Genomic DNA, 25,768 nt, shown 5'->3' on the forward strand with positions numbered 1-25,768 from the left:
TATAATGAGTAAAGCAATAATTCACGGTGTTAATTTCGTATGAATAATAATAAACTAATGCTTTTATTGTAAAGAACTGCATATCTATACCTATCTAAATATATATTATCTACTTCCGCAAAAGGTTTAATTTCCCATTGTAAATAATATTATAACCCCTGTGTATAAACCCTCTTGCCGTTGCACTCTTTATTGAATGACGTCAATAATTCAGACATTTTTATTTAATTTTAATATTTACTCAATGAATAAACATAAACTTTTGCAAGCTGTGAACACAAGCCATCTGATTATTGTTATTGATACAGAAATATATACCTAGAATACATTTGTCACAAACTAAACAAATTACACGGACTTTAGTTCGACCTGTGGTTCGACCATTGACAACAATATTAGCTGTGCCCGCGACATCGTTCGCGCTTGAGTTGAAATATTAGGTACCTAGTAGGTGAAGGTAGTGAAAGTGATTAAAATTGCTTCAGTCGTTCCAAATGTTACCAATAGGGGAGAAATATAACAAAGATTGTTTAGGTTTAGGTTTTTTTTTAAATATTATATTGCACTCGAATACTCAATAAAATATTGACATAGTACATACGACTGTTAGTCTGTCTGACTAGACAGACGGTTCAATTTATGTGTTCAAGTGTATTGTAAAATTAATGAACACTGTTCACTATTACAATATATCTTCATAGTTATGATAGCGAATATCGAATAATTTCGTTTAGTTTACTTATTGTTATGTAGATGTCGTGGCCATATCGTAGATTTGCTCATTTCATGAAATGATTGATCATTTCGTGAAACGGTCGCATTTCATGATGTGGCCAGCATAGTTTGACCAGATCGTTATATCGTCAATGTTTTACGATTTTGTCATTCCATATTTTGCCAGATCGTATAAAATATAGGGAGTCGATAAAATATTGAAAAAAAAAAACAACAAGATTTTTAATGAATTCGTTTATTGTCATTCAAGTTAGTACTAATAATATAGTAAGTAGGATATATAAATATAGTTACAGGATTTTAGACGCATTTTTTCTTCAATATAAGTTTCCGCAGTTCCCATAGTACTCGAACCTCTTCGTCGTAATTTTTTTTCTATGACTTTCTTCATATTGTAATTAAACGAATTATGAAGTTTTTAACAGCGAATAATAAAATATTCGCCAGCAGCCGCCATCATATCACATGAACACAGCGCTTGCAGCGCCTCTACCAATAATAATTGACGTAACTATTTACATGAAAAAAACACGCGCTTAGTTGGCCATATCAAGAATCGATTTCTTCTAGGGTTTGATTTTACGCGAGTATTATACATTTAGAACGGGGAGTCTCCCCGTGACCACGCTCGCTGTAAAGTGTTCGAAACGTCGGGAAAATAATATAATGAATAAATCGCGTTTAAAATCCGTTAAAAAGTCTTTAATTTCTAAATCGATTTCTTATCATTGATCTCCTCAAACCACATCATGATGTGGCCAATAGACATTCAACCATTTCATGAAATGCGACAATTTCATGAAATGAGAAAATCTACGATGTGGCCACGACATAGATAGGTAATAATAATATTTCTGAGTGTGGGTAAATTTAAATTAATCAGTCTTGATCATATCTCGGAGTCAGTTTTTTCCCTAGCCGTTATTGAGCAAAAATTAGTAAATTCCCAATAATGTGTATAATTTCTCAATTTCTTATCTAAATCAGTATAGAGGTATAGGGTAAACGCAGCTATCAACGACCCATCGAAAATCTGAAGGTATTACCGACCTATAAAAGTAATTCGAAATTTAAACGTTTCCAGAACTATTCTAGCTATAGGTAGGCAAAGTTATACACGAATGTATTACTTGAGCATCGTATACTTTAACGTTAGAGTGAGTAACTGAGCAAAAAAGAGTTAAAATGCGTAAGTTGCTGCGGGGTAGCGTGGAAGCAGGACGTGTCGTACTGTTCCGTTGTTCCTTCGGGTAAGTACTGTGAGTATCTTTTTAAGACATTTACAAACAAATGACATCTATACTTTAATTTATATTACTAAATGTCAATGCATTTAAGTGTCAACTTTTCATTTCTTACAACATTTTATTAATAAAAAGTAATTTGAAACGATAAAACTTAAAATTAAAATGGGACGGTGTTAGCTTCACCAGTTTAAGCCGCGGCAGGTATCAACGACCCGTAAGTCGGCAATGGCAGCAACGTAACTTTTTGTTTTATTTTCTTTTATGTTATTATATCACACTAACACAAGTGGTTTTATGGACCAGTTTAAATCTAAGCTATGAGTCTTCATAAAAATCTATTAGCGACTAAACTTTTTTGTCTAGTGTTGTGTCTTTTAGCCTTGTCAATTTATACAAAGTTATGATATTTTCGAGGATCCCTATCGAATAGTTACAGAAGTAAATCATTGTTTTTTTTTTGTTTAAACAATATGCATTTGTTCATATTTTGTATGACATTAATCAATTATAATCTATTTTATAGTCTGATGATCAAATGAATTAAAATAACCATTTTTTATGGGTCGGTAATACAATTTAGGTTTATACTTACATACTTTAATACCGACCCATGTGGGTCGGCAATAGCAACTATAGGAAGCTATTACCGATCGAATATAGATTGTTTAGTTTCTCATCTAAAAATTCAAATTCAAATTGCTTTATTTGCAGAATGTAGAATAAAGATGTTTGTATATACAGATAATATTGATCCTTAAACATTCTGCTCGTAATTGAGCGTGCAAATATATTTTTATTACTTTTATGACTTAATAGGTGCCTATTAAAAATTATATTTTTAGGTTAAATTAAAAAAAATTATATTTTTAGGTTTTTAGGTTAAATTAACATAAAACATACAATTAGGTATAATTTTTCCAGAAATATGGAGCCACGAAAGCGGCGAAAAGTATTCAGTAAAACACAACTCGCCGAAGCAATCAATCAAATAGCATAACGAAATATCCTAGAGTTTGAAATCCTTTTTTTTTTTTTTTTTTTTTTTATAGTAACCCTAGCAATAGGGCAGGCGACTCACTTGATGGTAGGTGATAGACGCCGCCCATGACGACCACAACGTTGGGGACACTGCGATCGCATTGCCGGTTTTAAGGTGGAAGTTGGTGTTTTAGGAAGGTGTAGGCTCTTTGCTTGAAGGTTCCCATGTCGTATTGGTTGGGGAACACGGAAGGTGGTAAGGTGTTCCACAAGAGTGTAGCTCGGGGCAGGAAATGACGTGCGAAACGCACGGTTGTCGAGCGCCATGCATCCAGGTGGTGTGGATGATATTTTTGCTTGTGTCTGGCAGTACGGTGGTGGAATTGTGCAGGTGGTATTAAGGCAAATAATTCCTCAGAACACTCCCCGTTGTATATGCGATAAAATACGCACAGAGACGCAACATCACGCCTCAAAGCCAGAGGATCCAGCCGATCGGTGAGCTCAGGTAGATCGACAATGCGGCAGGCACGACGCTGAAGGCGGTCAAAAGGAAGTAACTGATACTGGGGTGCTCCAGCCCATAGGTGAGAGCAGTACTCCATGTGTGGCCGAACTTGGGCCTTGTAGAGTAGTAGGCGATGAGCTGGCGGGAAGTACTGTCTCGCTCTAGCGAGCACCCCAAGTTTCTTTGAGGCTAATTTAGCCTTGTCTTCCAGATGACCGCGGAATTGTACGTCACTCGCAATGTCGATACCGAGAATACCGATACAAGGCGTGGCTTTGAGAGGAGTGCTCTGGAATGTAGGTGACACTGCAAAAGACCTCTTTTTAGCCGAGAATACGCAAACTTGCGTCTTTGAGGGGTTAAACTGGACAAGATTGTTTTGACCCCACATTGAGACTTCTTCAAGAGATTTCTCAATTTTAGACACAAGTTGTTTCCGATGCTCATCCACTTGGTCCTGAGAGAGATTTGCAAGACCGGTATTCGCACCCCTGTGGAACACCAGCGTTCACAGGCAAGGATTCTGAGCATGTTCCGTCGACAACGACCTTAATGCTTCGTGCCTTGAGAAAGCTAGCTATCCATTTGCATAATCTCTCAGGTAGTCCGTATGAAGGCAGCTTGGAGAGGAGCCCCTTGTGCCACACCCGATCGAATGCTTTGGCCACATCTAGACTAACTGCCATGGCTTCCCCCTTACTCTCAATTGCAGATGCCCATCGATGGGTCAGATAAACTAAAAGATCACCAGCCGAGCGATTTCGGCGAAAACCGTACTGATGGTCGCTTAACAGCTGGTGATCCTCTAGATACTGTAACACCTGGGAATTAATGATGGATTCCATCACTTTTGAGAATAAGGAGGTAACCGCGATCGGCCTGTAGTTTTTCGGGTCGGAGCGAGTGCCTTTCTTCGGTACAGGGTGTATCAGGGCGGTCTTCCAAGTGCTTGGGACTATACTGGAAGTGTAAGAGCATCGAAACAAACGCGTAAGGATTGGAGCTAATTCGGGAGCACAAGATTTAAGGACTATCGCTGGGATGCCGTCTGGCCCATTCGATTTATTGATATCGAGTGAAAGAAGAGCTCTACGGACGGCACGTTGTGTGAATTTCACGTCAGCCATTTTGCTGTTGCAGTATGGGATGGTGGGTGGAACTCTTCCTTCATCATTCAGGGTCGAATTAATATATGTACATATATTAATAGTATTATGTTGATTAATTTAAAAGTTTATAATTATTTAGTTCATTACTAAAAAGTACTCATTTGTTTTATTAAAAATAACTACAATTAAAAAATACGAATATATTTGCATTTTTATTTCATTTTATTAAGATCGGTAATCATCATCATCACTAGCTTCTATACATTCCATTGCTGGAAAAAGGCTTCCTCTCACATACGATCGGGAATAGCTGCATAAAAATCGTTAATAGCTTCACAGCCGTTTTTATGGGTCGGTAATAGCAACAATCGACTAAGTCACATTGTAAATTATTTTTTACAAGATAATCTTTTATTAGAATGTATTTGCTTCAATAAATACATTTTTTATACATAACACTAGCATATAAAATGAAATTATAAATCTTTAGAAGAACCAGTATACTTAAAAAATATGGTTGATTTTGAAATTGCCTTAGAGGGGTCGTTAATACCTGCGTTTACCTTAATACCTATATATGTAGAACACTAGTTATGTTATCTATTGCATTGGATGGTTTACCTCATTATCAACAGTTTTAAGTGATATTTGTGTTTGAAAATAACTATCAGTTTTTTGTGGATAATTATTTAGAGTAACGACTTTGTTTGTGAAATTAGGTTGTTAAATTAGGTAGGTAAATCAACAATTAACTAAGATTTGTTACAATCATAATAAGTAAACTAAGCTGCTTGGACGTAAGCGTCTGAGTTAAAGAAAAATATTTTTGAATACAATTGTGGGGTCTAAAATATATATAAATATAAGAAGATTGATCTATATACGCATAAAAGTGATAGTGTTAAGAAAATTTGATTGGTTTTTAATAGGTATGTAATATTAATAAATTATTGTCTCCGTATTGAGTAGATAGGTAATACGATTAGGTACCTACCTACAATTATAGGTCATCTGTGAAATAGACATTTTGGAAATTAATTTTGTAGAATTTTATTTTTTTGGTTTTATGGCATTGACATGCTTTATAATGTTAAAGAATAGAAAAAAAGTCGATCCCGAGTCCCGTCCTCGTGATCGAATTTTTCTATTCTTTATAAATTTATAATTAATTTTGTAGTTAGGTATATCTACTTTTTGTGTATTTTTAAATCTTATTGTTATTTTCAAAAGATAATTAATTAAATATGCAAATCGAATGCATTATAATCTTCAAATAATCTTGCACACAGTCTAAGAAGATACGGTCTACGTAGCTACTAGAGTCTAGACATGGTCTAGACCACCTAGACTAACTATAGATATTAAAATTTTAAACTTAAACGTCATTGAGACTCGGTGGGTCAATTATTGTTAACACAAAGGTACATTTTCATGCTTAACATAGTCCTAATACTATTTCAATAATATCTTTTATCTATTATCACGTTTATACTAAGCGTTTATACGATAAAATATGATAGGTAAACATGGATAAACATAGGTCCGAAAAGAAGGATACAAGGAGAGCATAAAAAAAGGGTATATTTTTGTTTTTTTCAAATGATTTCTATCGAATACCTATCACTTTGATTAAAAGACCTATCATATATATTTATGGGGTTTTGTTACTCACGTAAAATGAAAGTGGTAGATTTTATTAAACCTTTAATAAACCTTTCACTGTTACAATAATGTTAATCATGTCACAATGAGTCTAGTTAACAGGAGACAAATCACCGAGCAAGTGTGAGACAATGAAATTGAGTCTTTTTTTAGTTAAGTACGAGGTAGTGAAAATTAACGGTCGAATCCACAGTCGAATCCCATTTGAAATTCGGCCAAGTGCGTTCCGTTTCGGAACGCCACAGATAATAAAATATAGTTATTAAAAATGGTAACGCCACATATTGATTGATAATAAGACAAACTAAAAATATACCAGTTAACATTAATGGTTTACAATTCAAAATAGCTAAGATGGCGGCTAGACTGGACCTCATAATTTTCGGAGCCAGCGGCTACACGGGCCGTTTTGTCGTCCCAGAAATGTTCCGGATATGTAAAAACTATCCGGAAATCCGTTGGGCGATCGCTGGCAGGTCAAAGAGTAAATTGGAACGTGTTTTGAGAGATTCTGCAAAAGCTGGTAAGCTTTGATATTGATTGTTTGTTAGTTTGTACGTACGTATATACGAGCACGAAACCCTGATTGTTTTTATATTTGGTTGAACCGGGACTTTAGGTTTTTAGTAGTTTGATAAAATTATTAAAATTATTTCATAAAGTAATATAATATGTTTAATTGTTTAAATACACCTTTCCATTCTCGTTACAATTAATGATCAAGCTTACGAACTAAAATTTAACTATCTAGCTATTTGTAAATTTACCAATGATTAAGTACGCCTGTAGGTATTAATTCTTGTGATAAATATTATGTTCAACGTAAAAGAAACGATCATATAATTTTCTTACAGGCGAAAATACATCGCCTATAAAGATAATAGCCGCCGATACCAGAAGCTACGAGTCTCTAAAAGTGATGTGTTCCCAATGCAAGGTTGTGCTCAACTGCTGTGGCCCGTATGTGACCACCGGTGAGGCCGTGGTCAGAGCTGCTGTAGACTGTCAGACGCATTATGTGGACGTGTGTAGCGAACTGCCGGTAATAATAAAAAGGAGAAAGAAATTGTTATAATACTGCTCAGTGTTAACGCTACAGGATAAGATGCATATTGCCTATTATTGAATATATCTAACTACTTGGTTTTTACGAAATTTTATTAATACAATTATGCAAAATACTTTTAAGCATCTTACTCATATTTCTATGCGTTCAGTTTGTGTAATGTTTAAATAACAAAAGTTTATATCCTTTCTTGAAATGAGAGCAAATATTATGTAGGTACCTACATAAGTATATTAAGTTGCCTAGCAGCCACATTATATAGGATAGTATTCTGTAAGTTGTAACCATTATAATAATATCATTTCAACGTCCGCGTCAATTACTGTAAGACATCTACTAGTACTTGTGATAGTTATTAATTAATATGACAGTTTCTAGAGAAAATCCTGGCGAAGTATGATGAAGCAGCTAGAAATAAGGGGGTGTTTGTGATCAACGCGTGCGGTCTGGGATGCATTCCTGCTGATCTGGGAGTTGTATTCCTACAGCAAAACTTTAAAGGTTAGATATTGAAGCAGGCCGAATTTCGAAGTTCTTGTACTAATTAATTAGATATCTACATAACATAAAGGTACAGTAATTTAACTGTAGGTAACTTTTGTGCGAAAGATCTTTAGACATGATAACTTCATTTTTTGAAATCGGTATAGAAACAAAATTTTAAATTTATAATAATTACTTATTAATAAATATTATTTTTCAGGCACTCTGAATTCCGTAGAAGCTTACCTGACGACGCAGATAAAGGTGTCAAAGAAGTGGCCCGCCAATGTGATGAGAGACAGCACTTGGGAGGGTTTGATACAAGGGTGTGCTTATATTAATTATTAATATATTTTTTTCTTTCCAAATCATTAACATGGTCGTAATAGTTGCTGTGGTTGCTATCAATCTAAAACATTAGATAGGTACATAAAAAGTAGCTTTATTTCCTACTAATAAAAAACATTTAAAAGGTTCTCGACTTATCATGAAAACCGAAATAAAAATGGTTATCATTATCATTTATCAAAACCTATGCAGTTATACATTACACCTGTTTATTCTAAACGATGTCGCAAAATAATACCTATATTCTCATGTCAATGTTTTGTTACAGATTAAAAGAGAAACCACTGTGGGATCGGACTGATAAAAAGAACGTGAAAATAGAACCACAATTAAAGCCAAGGTATTTAGCACACAATAATATTTTTTTTACAAAATTATGAAACCACGGTTCTTATGTAAAGAAAACATGTACCTACCACGGTTGAAGCCGGGGCGGAGCGCTAGTTCAAAGATAATTTTTATGAATAGCCTGTAGAATTACGTCTATAAGGATTTATGTAAGTAATATTTTACGTGTGAACAGCTTCCTCTTTATAATGTTACTAATTAACTGTTTAACGGTGCAATTAAAGATGTAAGTATTTACATTTTGACCAAATGATGTAATATATTTTTTATTAATTTCAATCTTGTTTAAGTTTTTCTTCTTTCCCAGGCCGTTTATCCACGAGAGACATAACCGCTGGTCGGTGCCCTTCCCCGGCGCCGAGGAAACCATAGTCCAGCGCACCCAAAACCACATTAATTCGCGCCCCATACAGTTCAAACGATACCACTCCTTCCCGAACCTATTTGCTTCCATCGCCACTACTATTTTCGGCATATTCCTATTCGTTTTATGCAAAATATTCCGGCTTTCGAATCTTTTGATCAAGTATCCTCGTGTGTGTTCGTTTGGCCTGGTGACGTATGGTGACCCTGATGAGGAGCTGATGGGGGAACTCAGCTTCGATTATGAGATGTATGGAGAGGGCTGGAGGGGGGAGGTGGAAGGGAGGCCCAGGGATCACATCGTCGCCAGAATTCGTGTAAGTGGTGTAACTTACAGTAAATAACAATGGTAAAAAACTTAGTGTGTTACGTTTTTTGTACTACATATTTCCTTATTGTATTTTATAAACAAGCATGAGGGATTCAGACAATTTTTGAATAATGTAACTAGGTATTTATCGATATATTTTTCTAACTATAAGCAAGAAACCTAATTATTTCATAACTAGCCTTCCGCCTGCGGTTTCGACCACGTTTTCAAAGAAAAACCCGTAAAGTTCGTATTTTTGTGGGATTTCCTGGATTAAACCTATCCTATGTGTGTTACAAATTTCATGAAAATGGGTTCAGCTGTTTTTGATAAGAGTAACAAACAAACAAACATATTAGTAGGATGTTATAAAATATAAATAACAAATAAGTAGGTACCTATTATTATTACAGCCGGAAGGTAAAAACGCACCGTACGAAGGAACCGCAGTGGCCGCGGTATACGCTGCGCTCACACTTCTAACAGAGAGAGATAAAATGCCGGCTACGTAAGTTTTTAAGGATAAATGTTTCAAAAAGATATTCAAAGTTTAAACTCATTGAAGTGCAAATGTTAAAGTTATCGTTAAACGCGTTAAACTCATAATTGTTGTACCTAATGTCGCCGATACAAAGAATCAAATCCGTCCGTTACAGATCTAAATCGAGTCTATAAAAACGTCTGTTACATACATACCTACAAACATGCATGTGAAGCTAATATAAGTTATAAAAACTAACCTACGTAGTTTGATTTATTTACCTAAACATATTTTTATCATTCCAGATACGGCGTGCTAACACCAGGTGGTGCGTTCAAAAATACAAGCATAATACAAAAATATAACAATGATAAACTAAAATTTGAAATTATTGATAAGAATTAAAAAATAAGTAGATTGTAAGCTGTGATTGTGTGATAATGATAATGGTATTATGACGTTAATAATCCTTTTTTTGTTGAATAAATGTTTTAATTTTTTTTTGGTTTTCTTTATTCTTTGCTCCTTCTTCCCACCATTTTAAATATTTTCAGGTCATTACTACAGTGTATTTTTTTCTTATTTTATAATAGCACAAATTAATGTATCCATGGCCATATAATAGTACCTACCTATATACTAGGATACCAACAGCGGCTTCGCACGCCTTTTCTGAAATTTAACAAATTATATGTCTATAGGAACTGAGAACTAGGTACCTATTTACAAAACATATATATAAGTATATCTTAATGTTATTTTCAGTCACAAGATGTCCTTAGTAGCTCAAAATCTATTGAACGTTTAGTTTCGGAGTAGGCTCATAGATGGCGCTACTTAACTTAAATATGAATCTGGTACAGTTTACGTAGTTTGTTGGGTATTTTGTAAAAAATGAGAAAAAAATAAATAATGGTTTGATACGATGTAATAAAATCGTACTTTATCAAATTTATTACGTATTTTTTTTTTTGTAACTGAACTGTAAGGTTAATTTAAGTTGTGAATTTTTATGTTACTTCTAGCTATCGCGAGCGGCTTGGCCCGCCTATTAAAAGAAAAACCCGCATAGTTGTTCCCGTGAGATTTCCGGAATAATACCTAACATAATATGTCCTTTCTCGGGTCTCAAGCTATCTCTGTATCAAATTTTAAGCAAATCCATGCAGTGCTTTTTGAGATAAGCCCGGACATACAGACGAAAATTCTAATAACAATTTTTTGGCTTCGATATTGATTGTAGCTCACGCTAAATGTATTTTTATTAAAAAAAAATTCAATATACAAGTCTTGAATCGCCTACGATTTTAACTAATTCATGTTTAGATTTATTCCCTAATTTCTAATACTACTTACAGTTACAGATAAAATATCTCTCTCGGTCTGGCCCTCCCCTGAGTATATAAAATTTATTCTGTGGTCTGGCCAGTGGCCCGTCATAGAAAGCTGTTTCGCGCATCTCTATGTTTAGCGCCTTGTTTCTAAAGAAAATCGATCAGGGCAAAATAAGGGTCAGTTATCAGTACTCTCAAACATTATCAAATGGAAATCATTATGGAAATTTAGGTACTTTATTTGAGAATAGGTACCTACTATATTCTAGTACATTCTACATATCTCTCTTAAAATCAGATATTCATTTATTATGAACTTTTTTAGGTTGAATAAGTAGATTTCTCCAAAATAAAACTTCATTTGAAAATAGTTAATTTATTGATAGTTCTGAACTTAGATTACAAAATATACACACAATCGATCTACAGACCATCGGTCATATATACAGCTATGGTAGCGCTATATCTCTAAACCTGTACAATACCTAAACACAATACGCTTAATAAATAATCATCAACAGCTTTGGTAAAGTAAAAAAATATGCTATACAGAAATGAAGAAGCGGTACAAACATATAAAATTGAGTTGACGAATTGTCTTACATGGTTGAGAAGGACAAGGACAAGAAGAAAATCTATAAGAACTAATATATAGGTAGTTACATACTCAATAGCTGATGAAAGGTTATAATATTTATCAAATCAAATATGTTTATTTGTCTCCGTAAGTGTTGGAAAAGTGACTATAAAAAATTTAGAAAACTACATAAATAAATCTATCCGTGCGAAGCCGGGCTCGCAGCTCTTTAAAAATTTGTTAAAAATATGTTTTAAGACAATCCTAATAATATTTTCTGCACGCAGAAAGTTTATTAGAACGAACTTTATTATTATTTCCTTAGTCCTTCTCAAAAATTGTAATTTCCGTAAAGCTATTTGTAAACTTAGGTCTAAATAATCTCATTTCGCAATAAACCAAACAAAGCACCTCATTATGGAATTTAAAACTATTTCATGTAATAAATTAATACAAAGCTAGCGATACAAAAATAATGGTTAAATAAAAAAACTACATTTTATGAAAAATAAGACTGGGAGAAAATATGTAAAAAATATTAAACACTATTAAAGTACTTAATTTAGTCTACAATATAATGAAGCTTAATCTATTTGAGCTTATATTTTGACAAAGATATTAAATATAAAATGCGGTCTAGCCACTTTTTGTTCGATTTGAATTACGGTTGGAAATATTTAAGCTACGTGCGTACCATTTGCCAAAATTGTACACGAGACAGACGAAGTGAAACCTTAGTTATGTTAAAAAGTTAATGTAAAATTTTGGCACACAGTAAGTACTTCAACGTTCGATATTTTCGCTCAGTCGAACCACACTTTCGAGTCAATATAACTGAACACAATTCTAGCTGGACTCCCGGCTGTTCTCGTTGGAGCCGATGGCCGAGTGCGAGGCGGAGGGCGCGAGGTCGGGCGCCGCTATCAGCCCCTCCTTGATCCTCTTCTTCTGTTTCATTCTTCTGTTCTGAAACCAAATTTTGACTTGCGTCTCGTTGAGCTGCAAGGCAGATGCAATTTCTATCCTCCTCGCGCGCGTGAGGTACTTGTTAAAGTGGAACTCTTTCTCGAGTTCCGTAAGCTGTTTGTTGGTGAAGTTGGTTCTGCCGGTGTTGTTCAGGTTGAGGAGGGGGTTGGCGAGCATCTGGTTGCCCGTGGGGGTGCGCATCCCGTCCTGAGGACTGCCCAGCACGCCCTGGTTCACGAAGTCCGCTGGAGGTATCATCAGCTTTGGCGCTGGAAGAGAAACATTACATAAATTCGTGTAAAATTTCAGTAAGAGGTGTGTATTGTTGTAATGGTGTTTGTGTTGAACTATACAATTGGTATTCATTTATGTCTAGTGAGAGAGACGTTTAAAAAGATTGCAATGTTCTCTCTAAGTCACATTGTCTGGGAGACTTTTTGCGAATCGTCAAATGAATAATGCATTAAACGTTCACCTGATCACAATATTGTGATCGAAAAAACACAGCGAGTCATTGAACCTCGACGTGAAGTCCGCCTCATCTCTATTTGCAATTCTATTTAAACAAAAGCACAAAGAATTCGTGGGATCTTATATTTATGACAGGTGTCAATTTTTTCTAATTCGAATGTGGGTACGTAGAGATAAAAGATATTTCAATAGTGGGCTCTTAGCGGCCCCCCGGCGGGAGATAACCCGCGCTCGCACCGAAACGTGAACGTTTTGACGTTTATTATTGTAGAAAAGTAAACAACACGAAGTACGAGCAGCGTGTCGGTCAGGTTGCTTTGGATTTGTTTAGGTGTTTCCATTTGTCCGCTTCCACTGCGTGATTGACAAAATGTGCCTCTAATGTTCGTGGTAGCGACACTTGATGAATGTCATGCAGCGGAAATCGGAATTCGCCATTTTTTATAGATACCATGTGTTTTTTTACAAAACAAGTGTGATGCAGGTTAATTTTTTATTCAGGTAGGTACCTCAGGATCAAATCATCAAATGTAATTCTTATGACATTCAGATGACCCGCACACCGTGTGAATATTCTTAGGTATACTTTTTCGACCTGACCTTAATACCCTCAAACTTTTGTAGACAAAGTGGTCCTAATAAAAGATTAAATTTAAAGAACAATCCCAGGCTTACAATATAACTATAGCTTTTGTAAAGTTCCAATTCTATCACTTTCAGGCAAAAAGTCATGATATTAATCGAACACACGTTTATATATTTATTCAGATTCCAGCTACTTTTGAATTGTCTTCTCTGTTGAAACTAATTTCTAAACTGGTGGTAAATGATAAATAAAATCATTCAAAAATACAAGAAGTCTCAAATAAATAAATAATTTGAGTTTTTTGAGTTTATTAAAACGACAACGAACGACGGGAAAATTTTATTTAAACCTAAGTATGTAAGTGCATCCTTTAACAGCCTCAATCAGGTCCGGTATAAACAAACTTCAATTGCTCCATCCGTTCCTTGGTTATTACGTCTCATATACACAAACCGACTCTTTCCGTTAACATATTTTCTGGAAACGTTGGTTGTTTTTCGTAAGTTGCAAAGCGAATTCAATTTCAGAACCCTATGAAATATTTTGTATCGTGTTTCGTGGCTCTCCTTATGTTTTTTTCTTCGGTACATACACGCGTATTAACTATAAGTAGGTAGGTGGTCTACAGTTTGTTAAAATAGTCTAAATATGAACATTCGCAAAAAATTATCGCATCTTTTTCTATATTTTTTTTTCAGTTTAGAACTCTTTGACAGATAATTTAAACGTTCACTGAAACAATTTACATCTACAAAGCAGACGGCTGATTTCAGTGGTCCGTCTCTCAAGCGGTTGGTCAAAATCATTTGTTCCAATTATTGACTTACGCGAAACTCGGGAACATTTAGCAAAAGCAATAAAAGTATCACCCTTTACTAATCCGTTGGTCCGATAATTGGCACGTCCGTCCGTCTGTCCGGTACACGTGTTCTTATTGCTTTTTAATTAATTTCGTATCGGACATTTAATGAGTTGTCGTTCGCTTTTGTTACTTTCATGTTTAATGTTGTAATAAAAGAATAATCTATTTGACAGTGCACAGGTGGAAATAGTTATTGATAAAATATATAAACGTTTAAATGTAGGTACATTGTGCGACATTTAGAGAAACAAACAGTAGGTATATATATAAACATTGTTAATAAAAAAGCAGAGAAAGCCACTCTATCCTCTAGGACCTAGGCCATAGCGCATAATAACAATACAAGAACGAAACAGTAATCCCATCTCAGAATCCCATATTTGGTAACCCGAGACGGTCGCAACCCGTTAGCTAAGTGCAAACAGTGTGTCTGTTTGTGCAATACCCGAAACACTCGGACATTATACTGTTGTGTCCATTGTTTTAGGCGGCACGAGAAAATGTAGCATTTCATACATTTTATGCAGTAACATGAAAGCTTTGAAATAGTTTCAAATAGAGTAGGTACCTACAACTAATGTTTATTTTCTTAAAAAAAAACAAACCCAATTTCCAAGTTTCATTTTTGTTTTTATTATTAGTTTTTTTTATTATGTATTTCTATTTAAATCAAAACTTAGGTTCATATTGTGTGATAGAGTTAGGGCATTAGCCTTATACGATCAAAACTATCCTATAGCTACATATTAGGAATTTAAATGCGAGTGTTTTGTTCTTTGTTAATTTTTCTTTCACAGTGCAACGGGTCGATTTATGCTGGTGAGTAGGATAGGTTACTTTTACCGTAGTGTCTCATAGGAATTTCCTGTGATTATGCGGGCAAAGCCGCGGGCTGAACGCTAGTAGTAAGACCATAAAATGTTGTCATGTAGGATCTCGTAATAAGTATAATATTTTTATAGTTTTTCCGAATGGTAATGGAAACAGTTTTCACAGTCCGCCTGTGACAACATTGGCGAACGCGAAACTATGCCTTTAGCAGATTGTCTATTCATTTTTAGTGGCAAATATTATCGTAATGGTTTTACTGATATTACCTACGTGCTAGACGAAATCTAGTCTACAGTAATAGTGTAATCTTTATAACCATATAATATGTACATACTTAATACATTTTGCGAATACGCATCTACCTAGGTACCTACCTACCTATTTCTTAATATTCCTGTATTACTATGTGAAAGTTTTAATTTTAAAAGCTAGAATCTGTTTTTAGTCAAATTATTAACTATATCTGTATTAATTTATATAGATTCGAATTTTTTCTGTGGTAGGTATTTCCAAGATATCAAATATGATTATTATAGCGATTCATAAACGAATCAAGTCAAATTATAACATCATATTATTTGTCTCAGCTAGGTACCTCTAAGAAGGTTTTCTTGAGACGGACGTACTAGGTACATACCTAGTACAAGTAGATACCTATTTAACTCTGTTTTTTATAAGCTCATTTAAAACGACCTCATCTTACCAGGTTTACATTTGCGTCGAAACACAAGCCTCCCGCACACAGCTCGCCCCCTGTTTGCGCATGTAACCGGAGAAGGCCGGTACACCACTAATCCATTACAGCCTGTTTGCGCAGTCGCAACTTGCGTGTGATTCCGTTTTTGTGTTTGACAAACACAGTCCGTCAATATTGCGTGATTTTGTGATCAAGGTCGTTGGGTACCTAATAGCTTATTTTTAGTCTATGGTCTATTGACAAAAAGGCGCAAACCAGCTTCGGTTTTTGAAATAAGAACGACAAAATTTTCTTAAAAAAATAAATAAAACAAACAGCCTTCAGGCAGGCATGTAAACATTTCAATGATACATGTAATTACATCTGATCTAATATTAAAAGATTAAAGCTAAGAATTTATAAAGTACTTATAAGAAAAATCATGCGCGCACTTTCTTACTAGCCCATAGAGTTGATGGGAGAGCCAAAATAGTTGCGGAGACAAAAGTTGCTCTTGCGCGCTAGCTCTTATTTACAGAATAGGTATATTTATTTTTCATAAATCCACAGCTTGATATCTAAATACCTACCTCAGCCACATGTGCGTAACTAATCTATAATCTTAAGTATTAAAACTGGAAGACTTTCTACCTATAAGTACTTAAAATATTATCAATATGGCTAATACTGATACTGGTTTGCGTATACATACAACTATCTTTATATTCCTATTAGGTAGGTACTTTATCTCTTGCCTATAAAACTATTAAACATGCATTATTTACTCATCCCCATATCTATGACAAAGGTAATATCAATAAAATGCATTTGATAGCCGTGTTAACATTTTGCATCTACAAAGTTGTTATCTCATCATTTTCATAAATATTCAATCGATGTCCGTCAAAAGCTTTTAACGGATAAACCCTTTATTTACAATGCGGGTGGTAATAATACAATAACCTAATGACCAGAATTGGTTATAATTCAATCAATTCAATTGTTAACCACGACTGGCCATGTACAGAGCCGTCAACGCCCTAACAGAAAAAAAAAATAGAATTGACAGTTAACTGACAGCCAGGGGAGCGCGAACGGATGCGATTGGTCGGAATTGGACAATGAAGCAGATGCGTTCCAATTTTTTTTTTCATCGCCGCCATGTTTGCTCAAATTCTTTATTCAAAAAATTTATGTAAAAAATTGAATTCGAAAGCAGCTGACATTGGTCCGATTTGCATAGATGTCTCGATAGATAGGTATGTCATTGTAGGCATCTTCATTTAATATTTTTATTGGGGAGGACGTCTGCATTCTATTCGTTTACCATAGAATATACCTACAAAAAAAAACACAATTAAATTAATAGATAACTGCAATATTTTGTTGTTGAAATAATACATTAAACGTACCTACCTACATTATTTTAATCAATAGTTTCGGTCAAAAATTAAAGTTATGAATCTTTTGTAATTAAAATAGAATGAAAATGTTAACTGTGAAATAAATAACATAGTAAAAGAAAACAGTGGTTCAAATTAGAAAAATCGATAAGTTTTATTAAAGCTTCTGATAATCCCATGGTATAAGCAAAATTGTGTGTTTAATATGTAATATTTAGGTAGCGCTAAGCCGATAATCCTGTGCATATCACTCTTGATACAGCTTTTTATTAATTTTCCATATTACACTTTTTATATAAACACAAAAATGCTTTGAGAATTTCCATAATATAATCTTGTTAGTTTGCAAGTGATGCGAAATAAGGTTTTTTCTGGTTTTTTCGTAGAATTTAGAACTACTTACCTATAGTATATGAATTCAGTATTCATGTTTCAACTTATTAAAATTAACGCATGTTATATATGTAATTATTACTTATGTACATAGTTATGCATTTCAAACATTTTTATACGCATATTCAAGTACTGTATAGCCTATATATGTATAGACTAGGGTAGATAGATCCCTTTAAAAATAATAAAAAGTGCAAAAAAATCGCAGTCGGATGAAACCCATTAGAAAAGGAGGGGAATATGATGAAAATAAAAGGAAAAATAAATTACGGTCAATTCGAGTTCGGGAAGTGGGAGGGGGGAGCTTTTAAGAGAAAAAAATGGTTTCTCTCGATTTCCGACAAAACTACAAGTCCTACGGAAAAAAGTTCAATGACAAAGTTGTAGACCATGGTAATAAAAAGATCTACAACTTTTGCATTTAAAATTTTTTCACATAACCTCAAAATTTAGGTAAAAAATTAAACAAAACAAGTTTTTGGTTTTTTATTTTTATCTACTTCAAAATTTATTTTTTTTCTACGAAATTTGGTGGAAACTTACTTTATTATGTCCCAAATACACCGTAATTTATTTGATTTAAAATATTTATTTTTTCGCCTTATTTTGAATTAATACCAAAAAAACAACCTACTAATTTTCAATCGAAAAGTCACCCGTCAAAATATCAGCTTTTTTCAAAAACTTGGGAAGCCTTTTATTCATTGAAATCTCTACTTTCATATGGTGTAAAAAAATAAACAACACCATAGTGAATGTTCCCAGGAAATGCATACAAACAGTGTGATAATGAGCTTTTATTTAGTAAAACTGTAGACCACCTACCTACTTATAGTTCATACGCGTGTATGTACCGAAAAAAAAAACATAAGGAGAGCCACCAAACACGATACAAAATATTTCGTAGGGTTCTGAAATTGAATTCGCTTTGCAACTTACGAAAAACATCCAACGTTTCCAGAAAATATGTTAACGGAAAGAGTCGGTTTGTGTATATGAGACGTAATAACCAAGGAACGGATGAAGCAATTGAAATTTGTTTATACCAGACCTGATTGAGGCTGTTAAAGGATGCACTTACATACTTAGGTTTAAATAAAATTTTCCCGTCGTTCGTTGTCGTTTTAATAAACTCAAAAAACTCAAATTATTTATTTATTTGAGACTTTTTGTATTTTTGAATGATTTTATTTATCATTTACCACCAGTTTAGAAATTAGTTTCTACAGAGAAGACAATTCAAAAGTAGCTGAAATCTGAATAAATATACATAAATGTGTGTTCGATTAATATCATGACTTGACTAAAAAATTAAACAAAACAAGTTTTTGGTTTTTTATTTTTATCTACTTCAAAATTTATTTTTTTTCTACGAAATTTGGTGGAAACTTACTTTATTATGTCCCAAATACACCGTAATTTATTTGATTTAAAATATTTATTTTTTCGCCTTATTTTGAATTAATACCAAAAAAACAACCTACTAATTTTCAATCGAAAAGTCACCCGTCAAAATATCAGCTTTTTTCAAAAACTTGGGAAGCCTTTTATTCATTGAAATCTCTACTTTCATATGGTGTAAAAAAATAAACAACACCATAGTGAATGTTCCCAGGAAATGCATACAAACAGTGTGATAATGAGCTTTTACTAAATAAAAGTCACCTAAATTTATTTTTAAGTCATTTAACTATTATCATCATAACCTTAAAGTATGAAATTATAAAAGCCGCTTGGTTTTTCGTCAAAAGGCAGAGCGGTTGGGGTTGGCAGAATATTAATAATTTGGGCCAATGCATTACGGCTGTCGGTTTGACTGATCACCAGTGTATTTACTTGGGGTATGTGCGCTTCGACAAGATTATCTCATTTATGAAAAATTTCACCATTTTTTTGCGAAATATGTGATATTTTTAAATAACATAAAAGTTGTTGAGCGCTTATTTCAAAGGATAGATATTTCTTGGTTCGGCTATTTGTATTTCATCTGGATTTCTGATCCTGGAAGTTTGTGGGTATTTTTTATATCAAACTACATAGATTTTATAAAGATACTGCTTCGTATGTAATAAAATTGTGAACTTTATGTGTATTTATTTATATCTTATTTAATTAATTCAGTTATTGCTTTATATTCCATTTTTCCATTAATTAATGTTGGGATACCTAATTCATACAAAACAAAACATTCAAGCCTTAATATCAGGATAGGTACCTACTACCTACCATAGATTTCTACATAAATAGGTAGTTTATAAAAATATAATACTACAAAATATGTAATAACTTTTTTATTCGTACCTATCTATAATAGAACACTTAAAAAGAATGAAGTAAGCTGGTAAGTCGATGATCACCCCACACGCAGGGTACGGGTTTGGGGTGCCTTTTTAATATGTATTTGACAAATTTCATGATAAGGGTGGATAATACCTTCATTTTAGACGTCAACGAGGTTTTCAATTTTAACATGGAGCCCTTAATTTTATGTTTGTTTTCTTACCAAGATTTATTTTATGAAGAAATATTTTTAAGGAAAAATAATCGTTAGGTTTTTTTGGGCATTACAAAAATTGTGTAGGTATACAGATTATGTAGGAATTTATGTATGTACACAAATTTTAAATACCTACCAACCTATATTTCAAGCAATTACTTTACAAGAAATGCATTGCATTTTATTTGTACAAATACTAACAGGATAGGCTATTCAATTCACATTTCCATGCGACACCTGAGCCACAAGTCACAAGGCGAGGTAATTATTGGTACAATATTAACTTGTCAATTTGACAGCTCGTAGATGTTGTGTACAGATAACCAAAGAATTGACATTGACAGCTTGTGTCACTTCATAACCTTGCCACCCCGGCTTCGACTGTTCCAACGTTTAATGTTTCTGTTAAACTGTGTGATAAAATTATTAATTAAATATAAATTGCGGTTAGGTTTCTTTCTAAGAAATTGATGTGTCAATTAGTTTCTATTTGATACTGAGTAGAGAGCACACAATATTTCTGTTAATAATAGGAATGTACCTACTTACTATTATGTTAATTTTTGAGTAAGTATAATATACTTTTTTTACCTACTTATATAATATTATATAAATAAAATATTATATTACGTATTACCTACCTTTTTAAAAACCTCTCATCGAAAATGAACATTTTACTTATACAATTTAGGTACATTGTGTATTGATTTTTTTAATAAAATAGGTATGTAAGCACATAATAATATCTACAGTAGATATGGAATATTGAAATAATTCATACTGTATTATTTCTTATTTCATTAAAAAATCCATAAACAATTAAATATTATGGGATTACCAAAATAACATAAAATATAAAAATAACTAAACATTGCAATAATATTGTGCAAACGAGACGGCTAGATGTGCGATCAATCGTGCGTGACAGAGGCCAGTCTCTGGGGTTGGGGGAAGGAATACATACTCAACATAAACATGTTTAGTGTTTACAGCTTTATGGGGATATTATTTTTATAGCTGGCAATCGAGAGAATTATAAATGTAAACTTATTCTAGGTAGGTAGTTATAATATAGATATGTAATATTTATGTTTATATAATATGATACCAAATACATGATACTACATGTACAAACGAATGACCGGGCTCAATGGCGTGCCATGACTGAAGCCTATGTCCAGCAGTGGACAAACATGGGCTGATAATGATGATGATGATGATGATATTAAAAGAAATACTACATGTACCTACCTCAATGTTAGTACCTACTACCTAGTACCTACCTACCTACTTAGGTATACTATTTAGGTATACTATACTATTTAGTATTTAGTAACTAACCCGACAATGGGCAATCGTCTGCCAGGCCACCCGTATCACTGAGAAATACAATAAATATTAAATAGGTACCTAGTTAAAAAAATACAACCTATCGATTAGGTCGAAATAGGGACCCAAAGAAAACATTCATAATATCTACCTATTTCACACTCAAAATAGAAAATACCATTTTGTTATGGTACCGATCTATTATTGTTAAAATGTCAAATTGTATTTATTTATTTATTTGTTTATTTCGAGAACATAATTGGCTTACACTTTACAGTCATGCCAAAGCGCCACTATGCTATACAATACAAAATTATTATTAACACAATTCAAGTCAAAACACAAAAGAAAAATACTTATAAAACGTTATGATAATACAAACATACTGATATATTGATCTTTTTCCATACTAATATTATAAATGCGAAAGTAACTCTGTCTGTCTGTCTGTTACTCAATCACGAACGAACCATTTTGCATGAAATTTGGTATGGAGATATTTTGCTACCCGAGAAAGGACATAAGCTACCTTTTATTGCGAAATATGTACCATGGGCGACCCGTCCGATTAGGGCCCTTCTGGCCTCCTCCACTCAAGCGACAGTCCAAGCCGAGGTTCGAGATCCCCGTCAAGGGGGGACGCCCTTGCGCATGTCGCTACCAGGGTGAACCTTCAGTTCACCCCCGCGTCCGCGTTAAAATGTAGAAGCCCTTCTGGCTAACATTGAGAGACACCACACAAAAAAAAAAAAAAAAAAAAACCATGGGCGAAGCCGGGGTGGACCTCTAGTAAACTATAAACAAAACACTATCAAAATAAGCAGTATATAACTAGGTATATAGTTTAAGTTGTTGCCAAAGTCTTTAAGTTCACGTTAAGTTACACCTTCATAAATCATAACTTAATATTACAATTCGTATATATTTGCTGAATATCTTATCAGTGCGGATGTCACGTTTGCATTCTTATCGCGAAATCAAAGCACCAAAATATTTCCAAAGTAAGTAAATACATAAATATTAAAATCAGTAACGATTTGCACGACTTTATTTTATTTACTAAATTTTTTTTCATGGTGGTGCTATTGTAATTTTATTTTTTAACTAGCTTTCCACCCGCGGCATCGCCCGCGCAGTCAAAAAAAACCTGCATAGATCCCGTTCCTGTGGGATTTCCGGAATAAAACCTATCCTATGTCCCGGGGTAAAAAGTAGCCTATGTCCTTTCTCGGGTGTCAAAATATCTCCATGAAAATTGGTTCAGTAGTTTAGGCGTGATTGAGTAACAGACAGACAGACAAAGTTACTTTCGCATTTATAATATTAAGGATTTTTCTAATTGTTTTTATGTTTTGTGCGGAATGATAGGATTTCCACTAAAACCATTGGTTTTACAGATAATGAAGTCAGTTTTACATTTTGATTTTCTACCAGTAATCCTAATAATTGTACCTATTCTAGCAATAGGTTCACGAAGGTTTTTGATCTTGCTCTTCTTTATTTTTCGTATCCTATTAGGAATTAATCCATACTAATATTATAAATGCGAAAGTAACTCTGTCTGTCTGTTACTCAATCATGCCTTAACTACTGAACCAATTTGCATGAAATTTGGTATAGAGATATTTTGATACCCCCACGGGAACGGGAACTATACTTACGGGTTTTTCTTTGACTGCGCGGGCGATGCCGCGGGTGGAAAGCTAGTACTTTATAAAGTAGATACCTATATAATGTACACCTATCTACTTACACACAAAGTGAATGTACCTAAGTATACACTTAGGTACATTCACTTACTTAAGTAGATAGGTTTACATTAGATAGGTTAGATAGGTTTACATTAGATAGGTTAGATAGGTTTACATATTATTACAGACAATAATTTACTTCCTACAAAACTGTTTATAAGAAATAGTAAGCCAAGAAATGTTTTGGATTAACCGGATTTTATCGCAAGGCTATTGATAACAAAACGTATATTTTGATGTGAATTTGTAAATTCGACAAATCTGAATTGATAAGGATAAGTGAAAATATTCGCCACGCGTTGATAATCATTTGAAGTAGGTACATACATACACATGTATACTTATACGTAGTATGTACTTGAATTTGTATCACTACATAAAACAAAGTCGCTTTCTCTGTACCTATGTCCCTTTATATGCTTAAATCTTTAAAACGACGCGGACGCAACGGATTTTGATGCGGTTAGATAGAGTCATTCAAGAGCAAGGTTTAAGTAGGTATATAATTTATTAGGTTTAAGTCAAAGCGGGCGAAGCCGCGGACGGTAAGCTAGTGTAGTATAAAGGAATGCTTTGCTAATGTACCTACCTACAATGATTTTAAAACACAATCTCAATTGAATTACCTAATTCATTCTAGAAGTTTCTTTTGATCACTCGGAGTCCGAAGAAAACTTTTCCGAACATTTTTAATAATTCTTCGAAGGGCAAAATTGAGAATATAAACTCAGCTATTGCCTATTACGTCTATATTATTATTAACACAGACCTATAGGTAAAACCGCGGGACACAGCTACCTACTCCTCGATGTTACCCACTTAAAATAACACAATGTAAGAATGTATTAAATTTTTATTTATCTACTGAATTTTCCTATTTAGATATAAGATAAGATGATAGAAACAAATCTATGAATAGACAAGATAAAACTGTGTAACGAAAACATGTGTAATTAAATGCTGAAAATATATAAATACATAGTTACAACACAAATAGTTTAATTTTACATCAAAATTATATGTAATTGTAATTATAATCATTTATTTTGCGCTATACTACGACCTTCATACATTTCCTTTCCTACCAGGTTGCCTGGTAGAGATTGCTGTTCAGCAATGAGGCCGCCTTTTGTACAAATGATGCCTTTTTGTGAAATTGTTCTTTTTTCTGCATTGTCCATTCACGTTTGTACAATGAAGTATAAATTATAATGATTAATGAATAAATAAATAAATAAACAAACAAACAAAAATACTTTATTGTGCACCAGGACATAAAATAGTTTTATAATAGATATTAGCTTCCGCCCGCGACTCCGTCCGCGGGGAAAAATTAAGAAAAGTTAAGATTTTTTTTTTCTACGTATTTTTCCGGGATAAAAAGTATCCTATTTTATGCCCAGGATAATAAAGTATAATTATACCAAGTTTCATCGAAATCGAACCGTTAGTTTTCACGTGATGCCTGAACATACAGACAGACAGACAGACAAAAATTTTTTTAATCACATATTTGGATTTGCTATCGATCCAGTAACACACCCTGCTATTTATTTTTTCAATATTTTCAATGTACAGAATTGACCCTTCTACAGATTTATTATATGTATAGATTAGATTCCTATCAATTAATATATATTATAATTTATAACACTTATTATTTTCAAATATTTATTTACGTATTTGATAAACAACTAAATTGTATGTAAAATGTAACTTTTATTATAAACAAAGCAAAGTTTATAAATAAATTGTTGCGATATAAGTTTTCTAGCTAGATATGACGTCACATTAGATAAATCTAGATATCGATAAACAGATTTGTAGATAAAATATCATATACCTACTGAATGCAAGTCACATATTTTGCGAAAATTATTTTTGATCATTTTGAGAAGTTATAATTTACCAATTAGGTACTAAGAAAAATGTCTACCTATATCAGTTCATTGTTAAATTGAACTATTTATACCTTGCAAACATTTTTTTCATAGATAAGTTGGTAGGTAGCGCAGCACTGGCCGCGCTGGCGCGGATACAATTTTTTTTTTCAAATGTCTATGAATATTACTTATAGTAATAAAAAAAGAAACTAATCCAAAGACCAAATCATCATTTAAATGAGTGCAGCCACTAATAATTGGTAATGTTCTTACCTAAAATTTCATTTTTTGCTCTAACACTCTTGTCTCCTACATACCTAAAATAGATCTACCCGAGCAGAGCTTGGGCCATTAGCTAGTGTTTTACACTATCTCTACGAAAGCATTACATTGAGATTTACATTCTGTTATCAAGTTTACCAAATCGATACAATCTTGACATAGATTTGTGTTTTCCTTTTTGTATATTTTTATCGGTAAAGGAAAAATCAAAAAACATTGTAACGAAAATCAGAGTTAAAATCTGCACTTGGGCAACGTGGTGGGTCTAAACTCTAAACTCACGAGATAA

The 25,768-nt window shown here is 33.5% G+C and overlaps 3 protein-coding genes across 4 annotated transcripts in view; 1 reads left to right on the forward strand and 2 right to left on the reverse strand.

Moving 5' to 3' along the window:
- The first annotated feature begins 1,636 nt into the window (after nt 1-1,636).
- Nucleotides 1,637-10,097, forward strand: LOC123695149 (saccharopine dehydrogenase-like oxidoreductase). 2 transcript variants are annotated; one of them, XM_045640892.1, is made up of 9 exons: nt 1,637-1,729; nt 6,589-6,762; nt 7,094-7,281; nt 7,677-7,806; nt 8,009-8,114; nt 8,405-8,476; nt 8,792-9,164; nt 9,571-9,665; nt 9,944-10,097. In XM_045640892.1, exons 2-9 carry the CDS (start codon nt 6,594-6,596, stop codon nt 10,041-10,043), a joined length of 1,233 nt encoding a protein of 410 aa, XP_045496848.1. In that variant the 5' UTR covers nt 1,637-1,729; nt 6,589-6,593; the 3' UTR covers nt 10,044-10,097. The 2 variants fall into 2 exon arrangements, with proteins under 2 accessions (XP_045496848.1, XP_045496847.1); XM_045640891.1 differs by lacking the exon at nt 1,637-1,729 and adding an exon at nt 5,408-5,506.
- LOC123695220 lies at nt 3,131-3,859 on the reverse strand. The gene has a single exon (XM_045640993.1). It carries the CDS (start codon nt 3,857-3,859, stop codon nt 3,131-3,133), a length of 729 nt encoding a protein of 242 aa, XP_045496949.1.
- Nucleotides 10,098-11,332: 1,235 nt separating the features above from the next.
- LOC123695049 (homeobox protein Hox-A1-like) overlaps nt 11,333-25,768 on the reverse strand; it is a 39,617-nt gene continuing 25,181 nt past the window's right edge. The window contains exon 2 of the mRNA XM_045640744.1: nt 11,333-12,784. Within this exon, the coding sequence (XP_045496700.1) occupies nt 12,396-12,784 (389 nt within the window). The 3' untranslated portion in view covers nt 11,333-12,395. The remainder of the gene's footprint in view (nt 12,785-25,768) is intronic.

Source organism: Colias croceus, chromosome 10 (genome assembly GCF_905220415.1).
Source record: "Colias croceus chromosome 10, ilColCroc2.1".
Classification (NCBI taxonomy): Eukaryota; Metazoa; Arthropoda; class Insecta; order Lepidoptera; family Pieridae; genus Colias; species Colias croceus.

Excerpts from the sequence above, each read along its gene's own strand:
- LOC123695220 (XM_045640993.1), bottom strand. The coding sequence starts at position 3,859 with ATGTGGGGTCAAAACAATCTTGTCCAGTTTAACCCCTCAAAGACGCAA.
- LOC123695149 (XM_045640892.1), top strand. The coding sequence starts at position 6,594 with ATGGCGGCTAGACTGGACCTCATAATTTTCGGAGCCAGCGGCTACACG. Across the intron at positions 7,282-7,676 it reads ACGTGTGTAGCGAACTGCCG|TTTCTAGAGAAAATCCTGGC; the intron begins GTAATAATAAAA and ends TTAATATGACAG. Across the intron at positions 8,477-8,791 it reads GAACCACAATTAAAGCCAAG|GCCGTTTATCCACGAGAGAC; the intron begins GTATTTAGCACA and ends CTTCTTTCCCAG.